General features: G+C 43.6%; 1 protein-coding gene across 1 annotated transcript in view; it reads left to right on the top strand.

Moving 5' to 3' along the window:
• The window catches only part of myo3a (myosin IIIA), a 58,296-nt gene extending 33,388 nt beyond the window's left edge, over positions 1 to 24,908 (top strand). The window contains exons 14-37 of the mRNA XM_076291163.1: positions 428 to 526; positions 627 to 741; positions 2,012 to 2,138; positions 3,124 to 3,334; positions 4,176 to 4,323; positions 6,835 to 6,988; positions 7,489 to 7,577; positions 7,741 to 7,870; positions 9,460 to 9,542; positions 9,773 to 9,811; positions 13,941 to 14,018; positions 14,458 to 14,663; positions 14,824 to 14,935; positions 15,129 to 15,291; positions 15,432 to 15,518; positions 15,605 to 15,728; positions 15,963 to 16,060; positions 16,142 to 16,620; positions 16,681 to 17,277; positions 17,541 to 17,679; positions 20,598 to 20,689; positions 21,605 to 21,645; positions 24,034 to 24,216; positions 24,794 to 24,908. Of these exons, the coding sequence (XP_076147278.1) occupies positions 428 to 526; positions 627 to 741; positions 2,012 to 2,138; positions 3,124 to 3,334; positions 4,176 to 4,323; positions 6,835 to 6,988; positions 7,489 to 7,577; positions 7,741 to 7,870; positions 9,460 to 9,542; positions 9,773 to 9,811; positions 13,941 to 14,018; positions 14,458 to 14,663; positions 14,824 to 14,935; positions 15,129 to 15,291; positions 15,432 to 15,518; positions 15,605 to 15,728; positions 15,963 to 16,060; positions 16,142 to 16,620; positions 16,681 to 17,277; positions 17,541 to 17,679; positions 20,598 to 20,689; positions 21,605 to 21,645; positions 24,034 to 24,216; positions 24,794 to 24,908 (3,709 nt within the window). The remainder of the gene's footprint in view (positions 1 to 427; positions 527 to 626; positions 742 to 2,011; positions 2,139 to 3,123; positions 3,335 to 4,175; positions 4,324 to 6,834; positions 6,989 to 7,488; positions 7,578 to 7,740; positions 7,871 to 9,459; positions 9,543 to 9,772; positions 9,812 to 13,940; positions 14,019 to 14,457; positions 14,664 to 14,823; positions 14,936 to 15,128; positions 15,292 to 15,431; positions 15,519 to 15,604; positions 15,729 to 15,962; positions 16,061 to 16,141; positions 16,621 to 16,680; positions 17,278 to 17,540; positions 17,680 to 20,597; positions 20,690 to 21,604; positions 21,646 to 24,033; positions 24,217 to 24,793) is intronic.
• Positions 24,909 to 25,821: the final 913 nt, after the last annotated feature.

Genomic DNA, 25,821 nt, shown 5'->3' with positions numbered 1-25,821 from the left:
CTGAGAGTTAAAATGACTGCACTGAAGTCAGACAGCAGTGTGTGTTCAGATGTTCATCAGTGCTCTGAAGCCTCCGGGGTAGGCCTGAATCAGAGGAAAACCTTGTTAAGTAATCTGCAAATTAGGGCCTATCAAAATGATAATGCCACTTAGTATATGCATCACAGAACTCTGGTCTAAAATTATTGAGCTAACTAGCTAATACTGCAGTGTAAGTATGAATATTTCAGAAAGTCATGCTGCTCTCTTACATGTTTTGCAGAAAAGCACAAAGTGAATAAAAATTTTTGGATTTAAGGTTGTTAAAAAAAAAGCTTCTTACAAAAGCAACAGAATGAAGCATACTTTAATGAAGCGATGAGTCATGACATAATACACAGATTAAACTAAATCATAAAAGTAAAATTTTTTCTTTGCTCTCACACAGTGGTGAGAAGAATTTCCACGTTTTCTACTACATCTACGCTGGCCTGGCTGAGAGAAAGAAGCTTGCCCACTACAAGCTTTCTGACAGCAAAACCCCCAAGTAGGTTTTCTTCACAACCTGTTATTTTTACTCCCCCACACACACTGTAATTGTCTCTGTGATTTCACAGCATTTCAAACCACCCGTTTTTGTCCTCCAGATATCTTCACAGTGAGCACATTAAATTGGTGCCTGACATCATGACCAACACGTTCTACAAGGAGCAGTTTGAGGCTGTGGAGCAGTGCTTCAAAGTCATCGGATTCACCCTGGAGGTACGATGACTTAATTACTGATTACAAAGACAACGACAAACCCACCATTTCCACAGCTAGATCGGCTATGACCTGGCTTGACCTTTAGAAACGACAGGAAGCCAGGTGTCCTGCCCTTTGACAGACAAATATAAAGTATTCTTTTCTGTTGGATTTCAGTTAAAAAACACTCTCTCTGTGTCTCCCTCTCTCTTACACACACACATACACACACACACACAGACACAAAGGCATGCCCACACACACACACACACACACATACACAAACATAATTTCACAGTACATCAGACAGTTTTTTAGCCAAAGGGAGAGATTGGCAACCAAGCAATCTCAAAATCGACTTTCATAGATGAGTTGATAGGCAAGACTGAGCGCACTGACCAGGAAGTAACATTCAGGGGAAAAATCCACTCAGGCCCACTGAGGCAGCAGGGCTCATTCATGGTCAACAGTCAGGACCTGGGATACCCAGCCACAAGTGGACGAGGCATTTACAGCTCCTCGGAAGCTCTGTGCTGCTGTTCGCTAAGCACCCTGATGAGCCTAGTGGACAGTTGTCTTAAGATGGATGGAAATAATGGTACGTCTCCTCCATTCAAGGTGCCAACAGCTATTAAATCCAGGTTTTATATGTCCATTCTGGAGCCTGGGGTAATGGACTGTGTGTTCTGTTTCCCCATCATATAGTATTCCACCACTTCTGCCACTGTAACAGTGAAAATCATCACCACCATCATTATCTTTGTCATCATTACTAGCTGGCCAGTGAAATTGACGGGTCATTCTGACCGGTGCAATCAACTGGGGATAAATGTGATTGGGGCAATTTTGTCGATCCTGTTGTCTGACCTGATGCTTGCTGGGAGGGTGGGTGTGTGAAGAAACAGTCCAGCCTCTGTGAGTAATACGAGCAGGCCAGCTGTGACTTTATGAGATGTGGCAGGTTATGGTCAGCGCATGATATCAGAGGGACAGTTATAGAGACGTACCATTGGAGTTTGGCTGCGCTGCAACATTGGAAATCGTGTTCAGGCCTGGCTGAGCTGACAGCAAGTGACAAGATCATTTCTGTGGCTCTCAAATCAAATCAGCATATGTCCTGTAATGTCAGTGTGCCATTGGTGGACATGTCTATCCCTTCTCCGCCAAGTCCTTGTATTTATGCAACATACATATATTGATGTGTTTCTCTCCCTCCCTCCGTCTATTTCTCTCTCTCTCTCTTTCTCTCTCTCTCTCTTTCTCTCTCTCGCTCTCTCATGACTCACAGGAGCTAGGCAGCGTGTACAGCATCCTGGCGGCCATCTTGAATGCAGGTGACATTGAGTTTGCCTCGGTGGCCTCGGAGCACCAGACGGACAAGAGCAACATCTCTAACACGACTGTGCTGGAGAACAGTGAGTGTCCCATCCCCGGCACCCTCTGTGTGTATGTGTGTGTGTGTGTGTGTGTGTGTGTGTGTGTGTGTGTGTGTGTGTGTGTGTGTGTGTGTGTGTGCCCTGATGCTAACGCCATCCGAGACAGTAGTGACATTGCCGTATCCATTACCTCCAGGGACCGGGGGGCCACCGTGTTGTTTTTATTTAACCCTCGCCAGGGGACAGACATTGTTCAAAACAGTCAGAGCAGGGGCTGCATTTTCATGTCTGAGTGTCTGCATAGGTAAATGGGATTGCATCACTGAGGGTCATTTATCCCTGTCCCCGCACAGAAAACAAGTGGTAGAGAACAATCCTGCATTAGATAGATAGATAGATACTTTATTGATCCCCAGGGGAAATTCAAGATTATTATAGAAATCAGTTCTAATGGGGAAAAAACGTATCATATTTCAGATACATTTGCATTATTTTTTGTATGTAGCCCATGGCTTCCTTGAATGCAGTTTGCACTATTTGATGTACAGTAGCCTTTATCTGTGTTCCTGGAATTTTTGGCATACAGACAATAGCAGCAGCATTTTCGCCTAGGTCAATGGCTTAAGAATGATTAGTGTGTGTTTTGTTTTTTGTACTGTATGCTTGAGTGGTTGTATGTGTGTTTATATGTATTGTAGTGTTGTGTGTGTTGAGAGGAACTTAACATTAGTGTTACAGTGGGTCCCATTTAGAAGTGGCCACTTTAATCACGCTTTCCGTGATTCACGCAGCTGTGTGAAATGTATTACAACTTATAACGTACAACGTATTACAACATATTACTTGTGGTTGTTTGGGTCATTGCAGCTTCACTGGGGAAATATAAATAAAAGACACGTGATTCACGCGTGAGGTCCTGTGAGAATCACGCATGTCACAGATTGAGTGGGACAGAGCTAAACAAAACACAATGTGAACTTTTTCATGTGTGTATATATATCTTTGTGTGTTTCTCTGTCCACAGCCTCGTCGCTGCTCCGCATCAGCGCGGATGAACTTCAGGAGGCCCTGACATCTCACTGCGTGGTGACGCGCGGCGAGACCATCGTGCGGTCCAACACGGTGGAGAAGGCGGCGGAGGTGCGCGACACCATGGGCAAGGCCCTGTACGGACGCCTCTTCAGCTGGATCGTCAACCGCATCAACTCCCTGCTGCGGCCCGACAGCCAGCCAGGGTGAGAGACAGAGAGACGGAGAGACGGAGAGAGAGGGGGAGAGAGAGAGAGAGAGAGAGAGAGAGAGAGAGAGAGAGAGAGAGAGAGAGAGAGAGAGAGAGAGAGAGAGAGAGAGAGAGAGAGAGAGAGAGAGAGAGAGAGAGAGAGAGAGAGAGAGAGAGAGAGAGAGAGAGAGAGAGAGAGAGAGAGGGAGGTTTCTGAACAAAGAAAAAAAGGATGTGAAAAAGTGTCAGAAAGATGAAGTATGCTGGAAGTATTTGGGCTGCGGCCAAAATGTGGATGAGAGGGAGTGGAGAGGGTGTGAAGTATAGACAGAGAAATGGACTCGGGTGAGGACGGGATGACAGCATCCTGGCACGGCACTCTGGATAGTTTTATTTCTAAACTCGGCAGCGCAGTGATAGGATCTAATAAAGATTCACACCAGAGTGGAGCGGGTGCATACCAGACTAATTGCATCATATTGTGTCATTACAAATGAGCCTGACCTTCTAGCACTTCCATCTGTCTTTCTCCTCAGTTTGCTGTTCTCACTGGCCTTCTGCCTGCCTGCCTGCTTACTCCCACTCTCTTTCTCTCTTCTTTTTCTCTCTCTCTCTTACAAGCACACTCTGTCTCTCTGTCTTAATGTCTCTGGCTTTCTCATACACCCTCACAAACACTCTACTTTTCTTCTCTTTCTTTCTCTCATCAGTCCTTTATCTTTGTTTTCCTCTCCTCTTTTGATTTCTCTGTTCCTTCGTCCTCTGTTCATCTTTTCTTGGTTCTCCATTCCTCTAATTTCCTCTCTTTCTCTCTCTCTCTCTCTCTCTCTCTCTCTCTCTCTCTCTCTTGCCCTCAGGGAGGAAGACAAAGGGCTGAACATTGGAATCCTGGACATCTTTGGCTTTGAGAACTTTAAGAAGAACTCCTTCGAGCAGCTCTGCATTAACATTGCCAACGAGCAGATCCAGTTCTACTTCAATCAGCATATATTCGCCTGGGAGCAGGTACTCACCCGTTCATTCCCGCTTCAGACAGACCTGTCTCTTTGGATTATGAATAGAGTGTGAATTCTTTAGTGGCTCAGGGCGAACATTTGTAAGTGTGTGGGTTTTTCTATACAGCACCCCCTCCGTGCACACACACACACACACACACACACACACACACACACACACCCCAACATGTCTCTTGTCTTCTCTGCAGTTTTCTTTAGCCTTATTTCCATCTAAATAGTGATGAAACTTCCCCATTTATCCTTCCAGTGTGTGTGAGCATGTGTGGGTGGCTGAATGGTAGCAAAATGTGCTCTGCTCTTTTTATTTTGCCAAAGAAAGTGGGAACAGGTCCCTATACCTAGGTCTCTGGGGTGAGGAAGTGTATGTGTGTGTGTGTGTGTGTGTGTGTGTGTGTGTATGTGCGTGTGCGTGTGTGTGTGTGTGTGTGTGTGTGTGTGTGTGTGTGTGTGTGTGTGTGTGTGTGTGTGTCTGGTGGGGGGTGTAAGCATGGCCTTGGGCTGGTGAATGATGAGATGATGGTAAATGCTGTAGTGGGCCCTCAAACAGGCACCATAAATCAGCCGCAATGAGGGTCAATGGGGAGGTCGGGACGCTTGTGCCTCCACAGCCGGGGAACAATAGTCCAGCGAGACCTTTTTAAAACAAACTCCCACTGCAATTTCAACGCATCTCGCTTCCTGTAAAACACTTAAGCATTGTTCTCTAATTTTTAATTAAGCCTCAGATTATGTTTTTGTATTGCATTTGCTGATACATTGTAATGTTCACTAGTATTGTTTCTTTTGGTGTTTTATTTTTATGCATTTTCATTGCAATGCAGTCCAGTGTGATAACAGAGCGTCTAAGCTTGGTGGGACCTGAGTGTGTCTGTGTGTTTTGGTGGTAGGCCTTTTGTTTTGCCTTTGTGCCCCGAAGGCTCATGTTTCCGCAGAAGCAGCTCTGCTGTCCAGAAAAAAGAGGTCGCTGCAGCACTGCACTGACTTTACCCAAGGCTATAAGTTCCATTCCACTCCAGAGATTAGATTTCTTGAATCTGTCTGTGTGTGTCTGTGTGTGTATGTGTATGTGTGTGTGTGTGTGTGTGTGCCTGCGTGTGTGTGTGTGTGTGCATGCGCGTGTGTGTGCCTGCGTGTGTGTGTGCATACGCACGCGCGCGCGTGTGTGTGTGTGTGTGTGTGTGTGTGTGTGTGTGTGTGTGACACACTGGTTCCATTTGGAGTCACCTACCAGCCCATGTATAAACATGTGTGTTAGCGCATAGTGTTTTTTGTGTCCAGATCAGCATGTATGTTGGCCTGATCACCACCGAAAACAAACATAAGGTCACTCCTGAGGACACTGAGGGAGAATAATAATGCTTTGGTTCACTCCTGAGGACACTGAGGGAGAATAATAATGCTTTGGTTCACTCCTGAGGACACTGAGGGAGAATAATAATGCTTTGGTTCACTCTGGTTTAATGGCCGTGGGCACAGAGAGCATGGGGGGCCTGATCTGTTGTTTAGCGTGACTAGCGGCGCTGACTCACCACATCAGCCTCGCAGGCAGCCGCACTGATGTGGTCAGGTTAGGTAAGCGTCCAGCAGGAAGCGTGCAGACGCCTCGGGCCCCATAGCCCATTGTGTCCTGAGCTTGGTAGGTTATCCATGCCGAGTAGTTTGAAGGGATTCAGACGCCATGCTTGAGGAAGAGCAGGAGTTTTTTTTTTTTTTTTTAAAAAGACTGATTCCCAGGGACTCTTCAGGTGTTTCAGGGATTGTTTTTGAAAGGACAGAGAATCTGGGTAGATCTTTAATAGATGCTCAAATATGTAGCATCTACTGCCGCAATATGGATGTATTTATGTAATACATTGTATTTTTTCCTGTTTTTGTTCATTACGTAACATAACTGTTGTTTACTTCAACGACATTGATCTGCTGAAAAGCTCATTTTAAAATTGATTGAGGTAGTTCCATCAGAAACGTTATACCGCCTGCTGATTATTCAGATTGGTGGGTGTGTAATTCTCTCAGTAGCGAGCGCTTTTAGGTCAGCGAGCGCTGTTCTGCAGAGTTTGGAGAGTGACAGAGAATATTAATCCCTTTTGCCACACTTGACATTAGTCAGAGTCCTAAAATGGCAGGCAAGACTGCAGAGCCGGGGAGAGTGCACTGCACTGAGGAGAGAGAGCAGGACCTGCTTATTACTCTGCTCCGTATTTCTGGCTGGGAGCTGTGCTAGTTTTTCTGCAGTGCTATGGTTCTAATTGTTTGTTATCAGGAATAGAATTATGAAACAAACAAAATGGCACAACACACATGAGCTGATAAGGACACTTCATTTTTAGTGCATTTAGTACAAGAATATAAACCTATACTTACATTATGTCTACTTGAAGGGTAGCAGCTCGTGTTTATTGCTAATGTTTGTTAGCCATATACAAGATGTTCCCATCTAGTTCAACGTGAGTAGCATCAATAAGCTAACTCCTTTGCTCTCTCCTACCACCCTGCTCAGGATGAGTACCTGAATGAAGCTGTGGACGCACGAGTGATAGAATACGAGGACAACCGGCCACTGCTGGACCTGTTCCTGCAGAAGCCCATGGGCATGTTGTCCCTGCTGGATGAGGAGAGCCGCTTCCCCCGGGCCACTGACCAGACCCTTGTGGGTAAGGGAATCTGAAACAACACGAGAAGTGCAGATGATAGGACTAAATGTCTGGATTATATAAACATGGCCATAGCAATGTGGTTACAACAGCAGGGTGCAGCAGCACTGCCACTAGAGGTCTGTTACCATAGCAATAGCATGACCACCATAAAGGTTTTGTCACTATGGTGATCATAAAATCATTAAAGCTCAGGAAATCCAGCAGTGATGTGACTATTCAAGTGACGTAATGGATGACGGCTGGCTAGCATGAAATTGTCTGGTGGCAGAGTTTGATATTGATATTTGTACAACTACACAAACACATGGCTCCTCCTAAACATCCTCCTATCACTACATGCACTGAGAATCAAACATATGCACAAACACTGAGGCATGTACAAATGCAGACAGAAACAAATGCAGAGAAGATATCTTTTCACAGGGAAATAATCTTTCATCTTTTGATAGTGGTTAGAACATAAAGGCATTGAAATGTGTATCTCCTCATGATTACAGAAAAGTTTGAAGGCAATCTGAAGTCCAAGAACTTCTGGAGGCCAAAACGAGTAGATCTTGGCTTTGGCATCCACCACTATGCTGGCAAGGTACGACAAGTATAGCCACAGTCTTTGTCAGTGTTTCCAGAGGGACTAAAACTATTGTCATTCTTCCCTCATCAATGTCTTACATTAACAAATGTAGTTTTCTGTTTCTGTGTGTCTCATTCTAAACTCACATCTCTTTTGTTATTCCTGGTGGCTTTTCTAGGTGGTCTACAATGCAGGGGGGTTCCTGGCCAAAAACAGAGACGCCCTTCCTGCTGACATCGTCCTGCTGCTGAGGTCATCGGAAAATGAACTCATCCGAAAGCTGGTCACCCATCCACTCACTAAAACAGGTAAACTTTACAAGGCTGTGGCCTCCTTAAGTCTAGCCTGCCATTGGTTTTGTGAATGGTGGCAATAGATAGGTGTCTTCTGTGGTGGTGAAGGATATCTAGAGAAACTCCCCTTCCTCTTACTTGTGTTTTAGGAAAGTATTTTATAGTGACAGTTTTTGTTATAGTTTTTGAGAAATACAAGATGGCCTAAAACAATGAGTCCGTTGATACCATGATTGTGACTTTTCTTAAGGTTGCTTTGTGAACATACCAGAAGTAGTAAGTAAGTATGAGTGCCGTGACCCGGATGGGAGTGAGGATTTAGGGAGGTGAGTGTAACGGAGGCAGACTGAGCTAGCGTGCTAGTTGCCTGTGTAAATCCTCACAGCCCTAACCTTAAGAACGCTTCTAACCGCTGAGTTGGAAGCCTGGGCTTTTAGCTCAGTGGTTAGAGCGTTCGTCTTCCATGCCGGTGTGTGTGTCAAGGTGGCGGATTCGAGGCCCGTGAGCGGCGAACGAACCGACCTTGTGACACAATCAGTTGCTCTAATGTGTAATAAAAATGATGAATCAAGAATGATGGCTAAGGCTCCTCTGTGGGACCACCCCTCGGACAGAAACCAAACCAGTGCATATCCCTCTTACAGTGAAAACCCCTCCGCATCTCAGCCAGGCTTTTGCTACCAAAAGCTGGCCCTTGCCGTGTGAGTACCTACCCCTGGCAATCGCAGGCTTCCTACTAACACCTCGGCGCCAAGTGCCATGCATCACAGAATCAAGCAAGAGGCGCATAATCACTTTTTAATGTGGCCTTAAATATGTTTAACATCCCTCCCGACCACGGCCCCGTGAGCACTAACAGACTTCCGTAATGCTTGTCATTTACAGTAATCGTTGCCTGATTTCTACAGCCTCCACCCTTGTCCCAAACAGTCTCACTGAAGAGACTCTCAGAGCTCTCCGATCTGACTAAACAGTCCATAGGCCCAGCCATAGACCCTGCTGCCATAGTCCATCATGCTCTCCCCAAATCTTCAAAGAGTTACCCCAGAAAAGCTGTTGGCAGTCAGTGTAACGCTACAATAGTGTCAAGATGTGCAACTCTCACAGTAACTACTGTGGAATACAGTTCTATAATCAGAACTGCATAAGGTACACTTTACTGTACACTGAATAAAGGTCAGGCTTATTCTTATACTTGGAACCCGCGCATTATAAGTATAATGCCATCTTGAAGGTCTAATGTAGTTACACAGCTGGAGCAAGCTCATATCTGACCTTATGGCTTTGCTTACCAGCTGTTGCAATTTGGACTCCCATTCTTTCTCCAAGATTCCTGATGATTTTTAACACCTTTCTTTGCATAGTACGTTTGATGCCAAAATGCCGTCTTAACTCGTGGAGAAATTAAGACTGTTTCGTATCATATCTGTCTCCATTATATTTTAGCCCCTAATGGGCCATAATCAGCAATCTCTCTGTCGAGGTTTAACCACTGTTGGGGCATTTGATTCAACCTGGTGAAATCAGAGAATGATTCATTATTAACATCAGTCAATGAGTCCCTTAATGTGTTACTGTGATGACAACTTCTTTCTCCATCCCAGGTAACCTGGCTCACACCAAGGGCAAAGCAATGGGCACAATGCGAAGTCATCGTACCCCGCAACGCACCATCAACTTGGCCAAGGTATGGAGCCTCTGCTGAACTTCAAAGTGCTCGGCCCAGTTATCTGTTTTTGTTCAGGGGTATTGTTCCTCACTAGTTTCTTTATTACTCTGTAGTTCCTCTCCTTGGCAGTTGACCCACTAGTAGATTTGAATCGCTCTCTTTTGTCTTGCACAGTTTCCAGCTTTAACTGATCTTAAATGCTTCCTTCTTCACATCTTTCTTCCTCCTCTCCCTCGCTTCTCTTCAAGATGGGAATGCTTTCTTTTTTCAGTTTTTCCACCAGCGAGGTAACAGTGCTCCTTTCCTCTGTGCAAGTTTCCCCCCACACGTGCAATGTCCATCCAATCACCTCACATAGTCTCAACCACTCTGAGAAACAAGCATACACACACACACACACACACACACACACACACACACACACACATACACACACACACACACACACACACACACACACACACAAGCGCGCGCGCGCGCACACACACACACACACACACACACACACACACACACACACACACACACACACACACACACACACACACAGTTGCGTAGCTGTAGCCCATGACCTTGTCCTTGTCCCATCAGACCTATGTGGCCATATACAGTATGCACACATACATATAATTTCATATGTATGTATGTCTGCCTGTATTTGTGAGCATGCTGCATGTCTTTTTGTAATGTTGGACTCCATATGAGTAGATATACACAGTTGTGCTCATAAGTTTACACACCCGTGCTAAGGCTGACTAAAAAGGGGAATAAAAAAATCATCCTAATAGCTGGTTTGTTTTGCATTGAGAGATGATCTTGTGGAAAGTACCCATGCTAATATAGGTATGGTGAAGTTTGTGTATGAAGTGGTATGTGATGATGTGCAGGGGCGGAGCCAGACATTGTAAACATTCGGGGCTTAGCCCATTTAATTTTTTTTTTAAATAACCCCTTAAATAATGACTTTTAGTGAATTTTGTGTAAACTAATGGACACATTGAGACTTAAAAAATGTGAAACTAACATTCAACAGATTCAAGGTATCTGACTGGCACACTGTGTAAAATTATAGTTTTGGGTCTTTCAAGAGGCAATATCTGTTCATATCTGTTTAGCATGTACTTAGTTAATTAAGCGTTTCTTATGGTTTGTATATTATAGTATTTGTTTATTTTCATTAGGCTATTGTTTGATATGACATTATTGTTTATTATTGCTATTCTCCTTCTTCCTCTTCCCTGATCTCATCTGTGTGACAAATATATAGAATATCTTATACTATAATATACATAATATTATGATATAATTACAGTATGGCCAGTCATCATGATACAAGGGTATTTTAGAAGGAATGCATTATCATCTTGACATAGGCGTTTCTAAATTATATTAATTTTGTAATTTAGCAAGATTATTCATAGGTTTCATCAGGTCCCTTTACACAGGTGCATAAAATCAAGCACCTAGATTATGAATGCAGACTGCATGGTGCTTGATTAACACACTTATGGAAAGGGCCCTTTCCTCTCAATATATCATTGTAATGTTTTTTTTTTAGTTAATAATTAGTTAGGCAGCCAAAACAACATAACATGACTTTTATATTTATGTGGACTCTTGGATTATAAGATCTGTGGTGGTGGATAGGATATCAACAAGGTTTTAAGGTAGGCTAACAGTTACCATTCTTTTGTGCAACACTGAAAAGTTGACATGGGCAGATAACTGTTAATGGGTTTTTCTGACATTTCAAAACAGTGTAGCCTAATTTATTACAAGACGAGGATCACTTTGTTTTGGGAGCTGGAAGTTCTTATTCTGCAGTAGGCTTAGCTAGCCTATGAGAGTACTGAATTTGCCTTTTCCGCCGACGAACGAGGACATTTAGGGAGCTAGCCAAGTAGCCTAACGTTAGCCTGCCTAACTGACTGAAAGCTCTTAACGTGAAATCACCAACCTGAAACAACACCATCCGTCAGTTCACTGGGCGATGCTGTTGCTTGAACGGAGCTGGGTGGTCTTTTAAAAAACTTTCTAATATCCATAACGTTTCAACAACATGTACACAAAGTGTTTTATCACAGACTGTAAAAGTGACAGACTTCTGACAGAGGCTTTTTGGAACACCGAAGCCATGACGTAGCGTTGTCAAGGCAGCATTTTCACTGGATCTAAACAAATCAATCTAACCATTGAAATCACCATAGCGGAGAGACCTGGCATAGATCATGTAGCAAGTCAAATTTTTTTTCAATATTGGGCTTTGAAAATAAGGGATATATTTCCTCAGTAATAGAGCATTTTGTGACATTTATAGAGAAACCGAGGGGAAGTTATATTGGAAATAAGAGTTGCCGGGAATTTAAAACACTAAAAAAAGATTCGGGGCTTTTGAAAAAAGATTCGGGGCTTAAGCCCCCTAAGCCACCCCCTAGCTCCGCCACTGATGATGTGGGGCTATTTTAATTCCAAAGGCCATGGGAACTTTATCAGGATGCATAGTATCCTGGATCCATGAAATAACTGGCCTTTAAAAAAATAAAAATCTGCCTGCCTCTATGGGAATTTAACATAGGGCTATGTATACTTATCCCCTCTGTATTTTAAGGAAGAACATTATTTATTTACGATATATTATTTATTCACAAAGAAAATTGGTGTCCTTAAATGTTGGATTTGTCCTCCTTTTTTAATTAGGCATTAAGATCAATTTCCAAAAGATGATTTTTATTCCTGTTTTTAGTCAACTTTAGCATGGGTGTGTAAACGTATGACCACAACTGTACAGTATATAGATATTTTCATTGCTGAGTAAACTGCATCATTTGTCTTTCTGAAAGTATTGTATGTAGACTACATTTAGTTGTGGTTGAGACAGTGATTGCATATTTATGGCTAGAAATTGTGACTTGCTCTCCTCATTGTACAGTTCTTGATTATAACAAAATTACATGACAGTCTTAAGCAGTAACACTTTTGGAATTGTTTTCCATTTGTCAAAGCAACTTAAATGTAAACCTACTGTACAAACCAACAGTTTTCATCAATCAGTCCATGATCCCATATGGAACAATTGCCTCCTATGCTTGATCTTGATGTGCACATGTGCACAGTTATCCTTTCAGTCGGAAAATTCACATCAAAAGGATCCTGCTGGTCAACACAAAAAACGATTGCCTTAAGAGGCCGATTAGAGAGAGAGAGTGTTAAAGTACCCCACATACCCTTTCTCTTTTGTACTGTGAAACCTGCCTCCATATGAAGAAATACAAAATAAAAGCCTACCTTACATACAACATATGTAACAACTCAAGGTTCACTTGACCATGGTGCTGATTAGCATACATTTACATTGTTAATGAGTCCCCTTTATGTAGCTGGCCAGATGAGAAGGCCGTCTGCCTGTCAGTTATGTTATGTCCAGGAGGGAGGATGCATGTCTGTCTTTCCCGAACTCTGATGAGGTCTAATTCTTCATTACTGGACTAATGACATGGTTAATTTTCTCATGCACCCCTATTAGAATGTAGAATAGCTTGGGGATCTCTGTTTCACTGAGGCCCAGACTTTTTTCCCCCACAGTGCTGCGATAGACGCAAAGGATTGTGGGGAAAAAAAAGCTCCAGCCTTCATTTAGTGGTTCATTAGTTGGGTGATGCTCTATTTAAAGCCACTGTGTTTTCACATGCTAGAATGATAGGAACTCAACTATTACCATTGGCAGTGGTTCAGTTCACTCAGATGTGAAGGGAGGCATTAGCTTTGTACTAAGTGTACCTCATAGATGCACTATGGGCTTTAAGTAGGGCTAGACCTTTTTTTGTGGAAGGTATTGAACGTGTTGAACAGTCACAGTGCTGTTTTCACAGAATGTTCTCTTCTTTTTGCATGCCAGGCTGACGCTTGTCCAGAGGTCATTATCCATTATTTTTCTGTCTGTGCTCAATGTGTGCGTTCACGTCCTGTTTTTGTGTCTATGCATTTCTCTTGCAGCCACGCTTTGGGAACTTAACGCTCAGCCCTGAAAATGTAAACACGCTTGCCTTGCCCACTGTACATTACCAAACGGTGATTGAGGATATGCACTATAATGTGGTTTTGATGTGTCTTGTTCCTCTTTCTTTTAAAAAAACAGAACAGAACATCTTTTTTTTTTTTAAAGAACAGCACCTATTACTCTCCTCTTCTTCTGATTCGTCCTCTATTTTCAAGAGCATAACAAAATGCGTAATTGCAACAGAAAGACTCTCTGAAGCTCAGTCTTTTCCCTGGTGTGGCATAGACTAATGACCAAGGAAAAGCCACTTTAGAATAGACTAGCAGAATATAATTCTTATTATGTGCATCATGCATCAGGCAGGTTACTGAGTGTGTGTGTGTGTGTGTGTGTGTGTGTGTGTGTGTGTGTGTGTGTAGGGGGATGGTGCCGATAATACTCATCACCCCAGAGAGACAACCAACATGAGGACACAAACAGTGGCCTCGTACTTCAGAGTAAGAGACATTTATTTCACCATGATATTCCAGAGATAACACTTCATGTACTTGACTGTAAACAAGGTAGGTTAAATCTTATCTCTAGCCAGGCAGGACCATGTCTTACTCCACTGGTAATTGATAATATTGATCTGCATCAGCTTGCAAATGTGGAACAGATTTGTCCACTGTGACAGCTACATTGTGATCCAATCTCTGCCAAGCAATTGCCTCATCTTATTTGCACATTATTAAAAAATAATGAAATACTGAAATAATGAAATATTCTGAACGCCGTCATCAGTTAGTCCTTGAGTAAAATCTGCCTTTAAAGTATTATGTAATTCTAGACTGCATAATGAATCCTTACACAGGCCAGTTCAACTTCACACATTATTATTAGTACCAGTAACTGGTACTAATAATAATTACTATCAGCACCGCTGTCGTTTTCCAGTACTCCTTAATGGACCTGCTGTCTAAGATGGTGGCCGGCCAGCCACATTTTGTGCGCTGCATCAAGCCCAACAATGACCGGCAGGCCGGCAAGTTTGATCGGGAGAAAGTTCTGGTGCAACTGCGCTACACCGGAATCCTGGAGACAGCCAAGATACGTCGGCAGGGCTACTCCCACCGGATCACCTTTGTCAACTTCATCCAGAGGTGAGGGGATCTGCAGAGTAGTGTACTTAAAGTGCATCAGTCTAAAAACATGCCAGGATTGCCATTGTTGTATTTGTTAGTCTGTTGCTATTTATTTCTATGACCTTATAATCCCTGAAATGACTGCTGTCTTGTTGTGTTGGATTTTGTATGTATTTAGGTACTACGTCTTGGCATTCCGAGCCAGTGAAGAGCCACCTGCAACTCCAGAGACGTGTGCAGCCATCTTGGAGAAAGCCAAACTGGAGAACTGGGTCCTGGGCAAAACAAAGGTGATCTCACTGCTAACCATAACACCTTCCCTCTAATGACACTTTCAGCACTGCCAACACCCTCTTTACTCATTCTGTGTGTGTGTGTGTGTGTGTGTGTGTGTGTGTGTGTGTGTGTGTGTGTGTGTGTGTGTGTGTGTGTGTGTACGTGCGCATGCGTGTGTGTGTACGTGCGCATGTGTGTCTTTGTCAGGTGTTCCTGAAATACTACCATGTGGAGCAGCTGAACCTGATGATGCGTCTGACCACCGAGCACATCGTGCTGGTGCAGGCCTGTGTGCGAGGCTGGCTGGGAGCCAAACGCTACAGGAATGTTCTGAAGCAGAGGCAACAGAGTGCTGTGGTCCTGCAGTCAGGTGAGGGCTCCTGCTGATCAGACTTTTCCCTTGTCTCTGTACACTCTACTTTTTTGTTATTTGTTTCACATGAAGATTTTATGCTGTGTTTGGGTCCTCTCTACAATGTTCTGTCCACTGCTATCTACCTCTCACTTTAGCATACAGAGGGCAAAAAGCCCGGAAACAGGTTGCTGATGACAAAGGCAAAGCCAAATATGAAGCCAGCATTATTCGTTTGCAAGCAAGTAGGTTCTTTTGCAACTGGTTATTCTACTTTTTTTCCTCCATTTTTGTTATCACTGTATTGACCTACTGTTACCAACCTTTCTAGTCTGCAGAGGGTATCTTGCCAGAAAGATGTGTAAGGAATTACTGGATGAGAAGAACAAAGCTGCTGCCAAAATCCAAGCTCACTACAGGGGCCACAGAGAGAGGAAGAGCTTTAAAAAGAGGAAGTAAGTTTCTGCCTCAGGAGGACTTCACTGTCTTCTTTGTGTGTTTGCCTGGTGTGAGACTCGTTCTGATGCAGACACATTGATAAAGCCACACTTGAGTTTAAAGCACTGCTGCAAAAGGGGACCGTTTTACCATCACATCTGTGTGTTTAATGTTGTAAAGTGAACACCTAATACAGTTTTTATTGTTGATTGGTGTCTTGTCACAATCCACGTCTTTTTGTTCATCACCAGAGAAGCCATGGAGCAGGAAAAGGCCCTGGAGGACATGCAAGAGGATATCACGCCAACGCAGACCCCTGTCCTTACGGAAGACGAGGCCACCCCGACGCAGACCCCTGTCCCTACGGAAGAGGTGCTCACCCTCGCAGATGAGGCCGGACATCCAGGCCCGGCCTGTGGAGCCGCACAGGCTGAGCGTGAAGCGACGGGAGAGGACGACGAAGCCAAGGCTGCCATCGTCCTCCAGAGCAACTACAGGGGCCACAAAGAGAGGAAGAAGTACAGGGAGCGTAAGAAGACCCTGTCCGGGGAAGAGCTGGCCATGCCCGCGCCTCCACCCGTGGACGATTATGAGCCCGAGCTCGCTGCCATGCAAGAGGAAGAGGAACAGCTTGAGCAAGCGGAACCAGCCGGGGAGAATGAGTGTGCCGAGGGAGAAGCAGATACGGAACAGGAAGCCAAGGCCGCCACGGTCCTCCAGAGCAACTTCCGAGGGCACAAGGAACGCCAACGTCTGGAAAAGGAAGGGAAGATTCCAAAGAAAGGGAAGAGAGGCTCGTGTATCAGTGTGCCACCGTGTGTTGACGAGGAGTTTGACGAACCATTTCCCGAGCCTCCTCCATTGGATGAGGACATGGAGGCAGTAGAGGTGCTGGAGGCTAGTGAGAAGGTCACTACGGAGCAGGAGGACATGAAGACGCAAGGAGACACAGCAGAGGTGCAAGGGGAGGCCGCTGGGTCCAGCGGGGAGGGGGATGAGGAAAAGGCTGCCGTGGTTCTCCAGAGCAACTTCAGGGGCCACAAGGAGCGCAAAAAGCTGCAGGAGGAAGGGAAGATCCCCAAGAGGAGGGAGGCAGCGTGTCAGCCTCCAGCTGAAATGCCAGAGTCAGAGCTTGAGATAGAACTGGAGGCAGAAGGTGGGCCTGAACCAAAGCAGGAGCCAGATGGACAACAGCCTTGTTCAAGCCAGCCAGACATGGAGGAAGAGAAAGCAGCCACTGTCCTCCAAAGCAATTTCCGGGGTCACAGAGAGAGAAAGAAGCTCAAGGAGAAGAAGACAGAAACTCAAAATGAAAAGGGATGCGAAACACATATGGTGGAGGAGATGAGGACTACAGAAGTTAATGAGATGGTGGAAGCGGAGGTCCTGGAGGTCTCCGACATCCACGTGGAGCACAGCACACACATATCACAGCAGAGTGAGCTCTATGAGGAAGAGCAGGCCGCTGTGAAGATCCAGAGCAACTTCAGGGGCTACCAGGACAGGAAGAACCTAAAGGCTACTGGCCAGCGAGAGGCAGAGGAACTGGAGAACTTCTCCAAACAGGTACATGAACAGAACTCATCCAAGTCCTATAGTATTCCAAACCTTGTGACCAATTTTAAACCCAGTAAAAATATAGATACTCTGGCATGAATGTTTTCCCGTCAGGGCCATGGATCGAGGTCAAGATCGTATAAGAGCCATTAAAAGAACTTAGTAGACATGGCAAATATGTTCAGCATGTTCAGAATGTGTGCCAATTTGTTCTGGGGGACTGGTTGTCCTAAAGGAACAATGCTCTAAGCTCTTATGTTTGTGAATTTTAGATCTCTCAGTCATCACAGGAGTGCTTTACCGTGCAGATGAAACTGAATGAGATCATCCTTGCCCACCAGATGGACCCCAGCAGCAATGGCATGTTCATGAAGGGAAAAGCTGTCAATGGCTTCGCTCATCAACACTCAGGTTGGTGTCACTGCAATGGGCCTGATTTAGAAACCCGTTGAGTTTGAGATCATCTCTGCACCAAATCATAGTACGAGCTGTTCTGTACTCAGACAAATTTATAGACATTTTGAGTTTTTCAGACATTAAATCTGCAGCAAGATTCTGTAGCTCAGGGTGAGCTATTTCCAGGACAAGGGCATGCTTTCATGAATAAAAAAAATGGGGGTGTTACTGGCAGCCTTAACATGCCCTTAAACTGCATTGCAAGGGTAAATGATTTATCAGGGGCAAGCATGTGTTATGGTTTGTCCACAGTTTCAGGCAGACTGCTTTAACCGACCCCAATGATTCTTTATCTTCATGAACATTCCTGGCTTTTTATAGAAACAATGATAACGTAAAACTGAGTCTGATGACATCACGTCTGATGAAGGGCTAGTGCACTGAGTGACATAGTGGGTGGATGGAGAGTTCCATGTGTTACAGTGGGGAGTGCCCAATGACCCTGTATTTTACTGGTGATACTTATTTAAGACCTATGCTCTATAGAGCTGATTCACTATTTTTAACTTTCTCATGCAGTCAAGTCAGCCCCCCCCCCCTTCTCCCACTGCCTCAGGTGCAGAGGCAGATTGAAAAAGCCCAGCTCCTGTTATTGTCTGCCAGCTGAGATGTTATCAATGAATGAAGTTCCCATTTTCTCTCCCATGGCACCTGATCATATCAGGTGCAACAAGGGAAAAAAGAATAAATGTGTGTGTGTGTTTGTGTTTGGGGGGGGGGGGTGTAGATGTCAAGTGCTAAAACAGGAAACAATGATTCTTGGACGAAGATGTGTTAACAGCAAACTCCCAGTGCGGCCCAGGATCTGTTGGATTGATTCTGTTGGGTGATATGTGTAATTGCTATGGGAGTGATGAGCCAGGGAAGGGAACACAGCAAAAGTTCAGTGAAAGAGTATTTTTTTGCCATCAGCAAATTTGTCCTGACAGCTGTGATTCTATTAGCTGTGGCTTCATCACATGTTCACACAGAACATGATTGTTGTGTCTGGAGCAATTACTTTGAGTTGCCCTGGTTTCCCATTCTTTTGATTACTTCACTGTGCATTGGGTTACAGGCTCACTATTCCATTTGCTGTGGTGTGTTGTACATGTCTGTAAGCCACATCTTGAAATTTTGTGTGTGTGTGTGTGTGTGTGTGTTTACATGAGTGTGCCTGCATGTGTTTCTGGCTAACCTTTTTATTACCTATTAATCAAAGCCTAGAGAATGGTTCTCATGGGCCAATCAATTCCTTAATTGATTTATCCCATACAGACAGAATTGAACTGCTTTACACTGTTTCACTTACTATATCCAAGCAGCCACACCTGTGTAGCATGTACAAAGAACTTTGTCTTTCTTGACTGGAGGAAATTATTTAAAGGAGTTTTTTTCCAAAATAGGATTAATCCTCTTCAAATGTTATTAAAATATGAAATAAAACAAAAATAATTAGTGAAAACCTATGTGACATGCGAATATTTTTAGTAAACAAATATAAATGTAATTTTGATGCATGTTGAGTAGGTGAGTAATGGACACTTGGATCTTGGACAATGAATCTTAAAATTTGTAATGGCCCGTACACTCTTTTCTGGAAGTGTAAAAATAGTCCTTTAGCTACAAAATAATATTATGTGTAATTTTCCTAATTTATTTCTCAAAGTTCAGTCTTGTCTTGTTGCAATCACATACTCTCCCATAATGCTTTTAGCATAATAAGCTGATAAACAATTCAACATGGAACCAGATTACCCGCAGGCACCCATCTTAGTCAGAAATACAACTGAGTTATAATTTCCATTTTGAATGCCAATCACATTGCTCTTTATACAAAAGGTCATTAAATGTTAATCAAGTTTCAGTTGGAAAGTGCGTCTGCAATTACAGTGACCATTAATATTAAAGCCCCTGAATTGGCTTTATTCCCTTTGAGCAATCAAGGCTGTCGACCTTTCAGAAAGCGTGTACAAACATGAAGCTTTTTTTATTCTCTTTCTCATTTGGTCTTCCTGGACATTGATGAATTGTTCCTGAGGTCGCTCTCTTGGGCTTACCCCAAAAAGTTATTGGGAGGGGAATATGATGATTATAGATCAGGTTAAATAAAATATATTTACTACAAGGTCAACAAGAAAGTCAACTAGATAGTGTTTAATACAAAAATATGTTTCTCTGCCTGTTGAGTAAGTCAATGCAATGAAAAACCCTGTACCCTGCACAAGCCAACACACTGATATACCTCTTAATAGAGGGGAGTAGGTCAGTGAAAGCCATAAAACACACTGTGAATGGTAGGGGATTTCTGATTGATTGCTGTTGGAAAAATGTAAAATACTTACGTCCCAGGTACAAGCCACCAGCAATGGTCTCACGCTCAATAAAGACGGGGCGGTTAGCTTTTCACTGTGGAAAGTGCTTGTGTGCGATCCCACTTCGGGTAGCCCTCTTTTTTCCCCTCAGCGGCTGCTTTGAAAGGACCCCATTGAAAACAACATGAGAATTACTAAACTGCCAAAGCTCCAACCAGCAAGAGCCTTTGTGTGCGCCCCTCTTCACTGGCTTAGATGAAAGACCTTCTCCTCTGCCTCGGCATTGTGTGAAGCATATTGAAAGAGCTATTTTCCTTCAGCGCTTCTCTAAAATGGAGAAAGGATAGTTTTGACAGACCATAATAGTCCCTGTTCACGTCTTAATCGCATGGTGCTTTTTTTTTTTTACAGGAATTCAATACATTTCCAGCCGTAAAGTCATGAACGAGAAAAGTGGCAGAGTTAGATGCTGTTGTTAACAACAAAAGCTGAAAAAAGCTGATAAGAACAAAAAAAGCTTGATGCTGTTGTTAATGTGTTAATGTGTTATTCTGTTTTTTTTTTTTGTTCTGGTCGTAGTCGACACAAAGCAGACACGCACTCCTCGGCGAACGCAGAAACCAAAGACGCTCAACACGCCGGAAGATTCTACATATTACACCCTCATTCATGTGAGTTTGTCACTTGTGCATCTGTGAACTCTTAACACTTGTTTTTAATTCTGACTACTTCCAAGTCATAGGCAATCTTCAGTTTGTTCACCACAGTGTGTGGCAAGTAATAGTTTGGAAAATACCTTACACGGCTAAATAATTGACCTACCGTAATTTCCCAACTATTAGCCGCGGCTTATACATTGATTTTGCTAAATTTCTTCAGCTATGAGGTTAATACACAGGGGCAGTTAATATGGTATTAATATGGTTTTGTTTTTTTAACTTGCATAAAACACTGTCCTGCGGCTTATGCACAATGTGGCTAATACACAGGAAATTACTGTACAAATAACATATTACTGATTTTTGTGCAGACACACAATTCAAGTGAAACAGGATTTCGCTGAGCTGTGCAGGGCTCATGGTAGCATTGCCTACAGGTGAAGCAGTATGAACCATCCAGTGCAAAGTGCTTTGTTTCTGCTCTTCATATGTAGGTAGCATTAGCCTTTACACCCAGATGAAGATGTAGCCAGGCCTCTAATCCAGTTTTATAATCCCTTTAGATGTCCTGTCTATTTCATCTGAGAGCTGTGGTATCTCTAGGATATCTGAAAGTGACCCAGACAATATTGTTCTTCATGTTGTAACCGTTCCTTTACGTTGTAATACGGTCCTTTACCCTAGGATTATACACTCTTAAAACAAATGTGCTGCGTTGTGAGCTGTGTCCAGATAAGGAAAACACAAGTTTGTGTTGGTTCCTTTTTTTAATTTGTTACACAAAATGTGTTGAAAACAACACAACTTGCGCTGAAAACAACACAACGTGTGTTGTTTTTTTTAACACATCTCTGTGTCCAGATAGGGACAACCGATTTGTTTTAAAGAGTGTATAATTGTCTTTTCCTTTATGTTGTTCTCTTACAGAGATCAGTCCAAGACGACAGGAGAAGGCCTAGGAAGCAATGGTAAGTGTGTATTAATGAAATCTAGAGTCTTAAGGGCCATTCACACCAAGAAGGAAAACTATAATGGCAAAAAAGGATTGCTTTAGCTAACATGAATGACAACGTCCAGACATTAAGGATATCTGAAAGTGACCCCGACGAAATTGCTCTTCATGTTGTAATCGTTCCTTTACGTTGTAAATGTATTTTACCCTAGGATTAGCCTAAGGTACCCAAACTACTAAGCCCAGATTCTGCAATGTCTATGCTATGATGTATATCAACACAAGTCACAGGATTGCTTTCAAGGGACAGTTTTTGAGAGATCAATTAAATCAACAGACCAGACAACTAATGCCCCCCCCCCCCCACACACACACACACAATACACAATACACATATACAATTATTATGAATTCTATCATACACGCACGTGTGCACACACACACACACACACACACACACACACACACACACACACACACACACACACCACACGCTTTGTGTGTATACTTTTGTTGGAGTTGACTGGCAAGATAAAATAGAGTCGTTGTGCCATTTAAGACTCCCCAGTAGAGTACACATTATAGGTGAAAGTAACAGATTCTCCTCCAAAAGGACATACTGCCTATTACAGCTGATACAGAGCAATATTTTGTCTGTTGTTTGACTCATTCACACACAGACACAGACCCAGAGAGTCACACACACACACACCGGCATTGTGCGAGTATTGTACCTCCTGCAGTCAAACTGACAGCCAGCCACAAAGCTGAACATAATGCTGGGAGGACTAAGCCAGCCACATTCCATCATTTTTGTGACACAAACACACACACACACACACACACACACACACACACACACACACACACACACACACACACACACACACACACACACACACACACACACACACGGGCATCATAATTTGTTTGCTGATAAATAAAGCTGGCTGTAGACAGGAGCCGTTTACTTGCCCCATTAAGAACAAGAAGGTCAGGAGGATAGATAGCGTCTGGGTATGCAGGCTGACAGCTGAAACAGGGGGAGGGGGTCAAGAGACAAAGAGGGAGAGAGAGAAGAGAGAGAGAGGACAAGGAGAGAAACATGCATCGAGGGAGAATGAGATGGACTGTGGAAAAAGGGCTCCATATGGAACCATACCAATGAGGACCACCTCCAGCACCATATATTGGACATGGGATGCAATGATGCAAAAGAGAATGGTCCAGTATAGTCCAACATTGGGTCAACAGTCACAGAGGCTCACAGAGATGGTCCCATAAGCGGAAGGGCTTCTATAAACAATGAAGAAACATGTCAGTTCATAGAGAATTGCACTGAGCCCTTCACATGAGAAGAGACTGTGGTTCATCAGGCTGAGAAATAGAGGAGCTGGAGAAGAGAAAAACAGAGGGCACTCTGGAGGAGAGGGATGGAGGCGATGGCCAGAGAGAAAAGGAAATGACACATAGGCCGCTGCCACCGCACACGGGCACACGGGAGAGAGAGAGAGAAATGAGGGAGACGAGAATGAGTGATGGGAAAATCACTAGAGGAAGAAACTGAGTGTCTGTGTGTGTGTGTGTGTGTGTGTGTGTGTCTCTCATACATATATAGACACACACACACACACACACACACACACACACACACACACACACACACACACTCAGACCAAGAGAGCTCAGCTGAAACTGAAATAATGGTGGTGCTGCTCCATGCTCGGCCTGCTATGAAACACAGTAATAAGCTTTATTTATGCCTTTGGCTCGCTGGACGCTCCTCCGACTCCACCCCCACCCCTATGGCTGCAGTGGGTGGTGTGCTCCCACATTGGGGGAATATCCCAGGGTCTGTCACTCCTGTCAGAGTAATGACTGCTGACAATCCACTCACACCCTCGTAATTGCATGTCACCATGACTCATATGGCTTTATCAAGTTTTTACTCAGCTGTTCTTCTCCTACTTGCTCTCCCTCAGATGACCTGAGCTAACTTAGGTGGCCTTAAAGGTTGTGTTCTAATGCACAGAGCTAACTTTATCTGCATAGAATACTCGAGTTGTTTCCCTCATTTGAGTATGAGTTGGATTTGTGAGGAAAGGAATCTAGACACAGAACAAAATCACTGGTCCAGAATCTCTTGTGATGACACAAGAACCTGGTTTGAACTAATTTCCAAAATGCAACCCAGACATATTATGTATTGTCCGATATAGGTGAGGCATCTAAGTGGATGGACTAATAAGTATTGCCCAAAGCTCTGAGCTCCTATTCTGTCTCCATAGTTTCCAGGCAAGGCCACAGCGAATTACAGTAAAGTTACGTTTAGATAGTTTTTAAGAGACATGTGTCCAGGCAAGTTGTCTCACGCAAATAATATATTATTTTGCTGTGAATACAGCGGAGGGAAGCTACCGGACATGGATGACCAGTATTACCAGGGCCTGTCTCCAACCAAGTCCAAGGGCGCCCTGTCCAGCGAGTCCCAGCTGCCTGGCGGCAGACGCACCTCTCTGGACCGGAGCAAACCCCCTGAGAGGCCTCTGTCTGAGCCCACGCCCCCCACTCTGCCTAAACAGAAAAGGTATGTCACGTGGCCTGCAGAGCATTCTTGGCCTGCAGAGCGTTTCTTAGTGAAGTTCATGTGCATGTATGTTCACACAGAGTCAGACACACACACACAAACACACACACACACACACACACACACACACACACATATATGTGTGTGTTATGTATATAACCCATGGTTGCATTGTGTGTGTGTGTGTGTGTGTGTGTGTGTGTGTGTGTGTGTGTGTGTGTGTGTGTGTGTGTGTGTGTGTGTGTGTGTGTGTGTGTGTGTGTGTGTGTGTGTGCGTGCGCAAATGCACGTGCATGCATGTGTGTGTGTGTGTGTGTGTGTTTGTGTCTAAATGGAAATACACATGCATGAAATGATGCTCTCACAATACCTCCTCAAGTGACTGTTGGGCTCATTCTATTCTCTCCCAGATTGGAGGAACTGGTTGGTTTTAGTCATTCTTTTTCTACAACCACAATGATGGACGTGCTGTGTGACCACTATAACATACTGTACATACAAACCTCCAGAAGGCTTTTCAGTAACTCTTTTTTTTGTCACTGTCTCTCTCTCATACCTCCTTTGCCTATCTCCACAGGCCATCCCTTCCAAGAATGCCCTCGACAGAAAGTGAAAAAGAAGACAATCCTTATGACTTCAGGAAGCTACTGCGGAAGACCTCTCAAAGACGAAGACTCATCAAGCAGTACTGAATGTATCACTTTGTGTGTGTGTGTGTGCATGTGTGTGCGCATGCTTGTGTGTGTGTGTGTGTGTGTGTGTGTGTGTGTGTGTGAGAGAGAGAGAGAGAGAGAGAGAGAGAGAGAGAGAGTGAAAGTGTGATAGGCCTTCGGTGAACCTGGGTCAACCTCACTCCTCTCAGATTGCTACAGTAATTATTTATTTTTCATCATCTATATCACTGGCATCAAGACAGAATCACACCACATTTCTCCTTGTTTATATGTAGAGTTTGTACATGTGTCCATAGTATACTGTGTGAATATAATGCAACAAAACCATTTTTCTCTGGGCTAGCTGAAAATCTATTCATCGACGGATCACTGTTATTCCTCGGTGCCACAGCTTTGGGAAAAACAAGCAAGCACTGTACAAATGGTTTGGTTATTTTACTAAATACAACTCATGCAATCTGTCATCTGTATAGTCTTGCAGAAAAGTCCTGTATATAAACTATACACAACACATATAATTTTCATCATTTTCAAAAATCCATGCACAGGATTAACTGAAGTCATGGTATCAGTTTAACTCTGAGATGTGGATCTAGGGATGTACATACTGAAAAATCTGTTTTATGTCAATGATCACTTCTTGTACATCAACTTCTGAATTATTGCCATTGCAGAAGACAATGTGAATTACCTCAGTGCTCTAGTGATGACAGTTTTAGTCCACTTTGAACAATCCAAATATTGACACAGTTATATCTACATGTAACATAATTTGGTTTCTAACAGACACACTAACATTTTATATTTGATTGAATTTAGCTGTTAAGACTTTAGAACACATCTGGCTGAGTGGTTTATTTCCCAATGAAATTCTCACTGTAAATAACTGATAATGGACACCAACTGTGCTGTGTCAGTGATGTTTTGATGA

Source organism: Alosa pseudoharengus, unplaced genomic scaffold (genome assembly GCF_046254945.1).
Source record: "Alosa pseudoharengus isolate Yale_2024_CS ecotype anadromous, Long Island Sound unplaced genomic scaffold, YU_APseudo_1.1 YU_APseudo_1.1_scf_18, whole genome shotgun sequence".
Taxonomy (NCBI): domain Eukaryota; kingdom Metazoa; phylum Chordata; class Actinopteri; order Clupeiformes; family Clupeidae; genus Alosa; species Alosa pseudoharengus.
The sequence above is the reverse complement of the archived record's forward strand: the minus strand, read 5'-3'. Positions and strand labels throughout refer to the sequence as shown.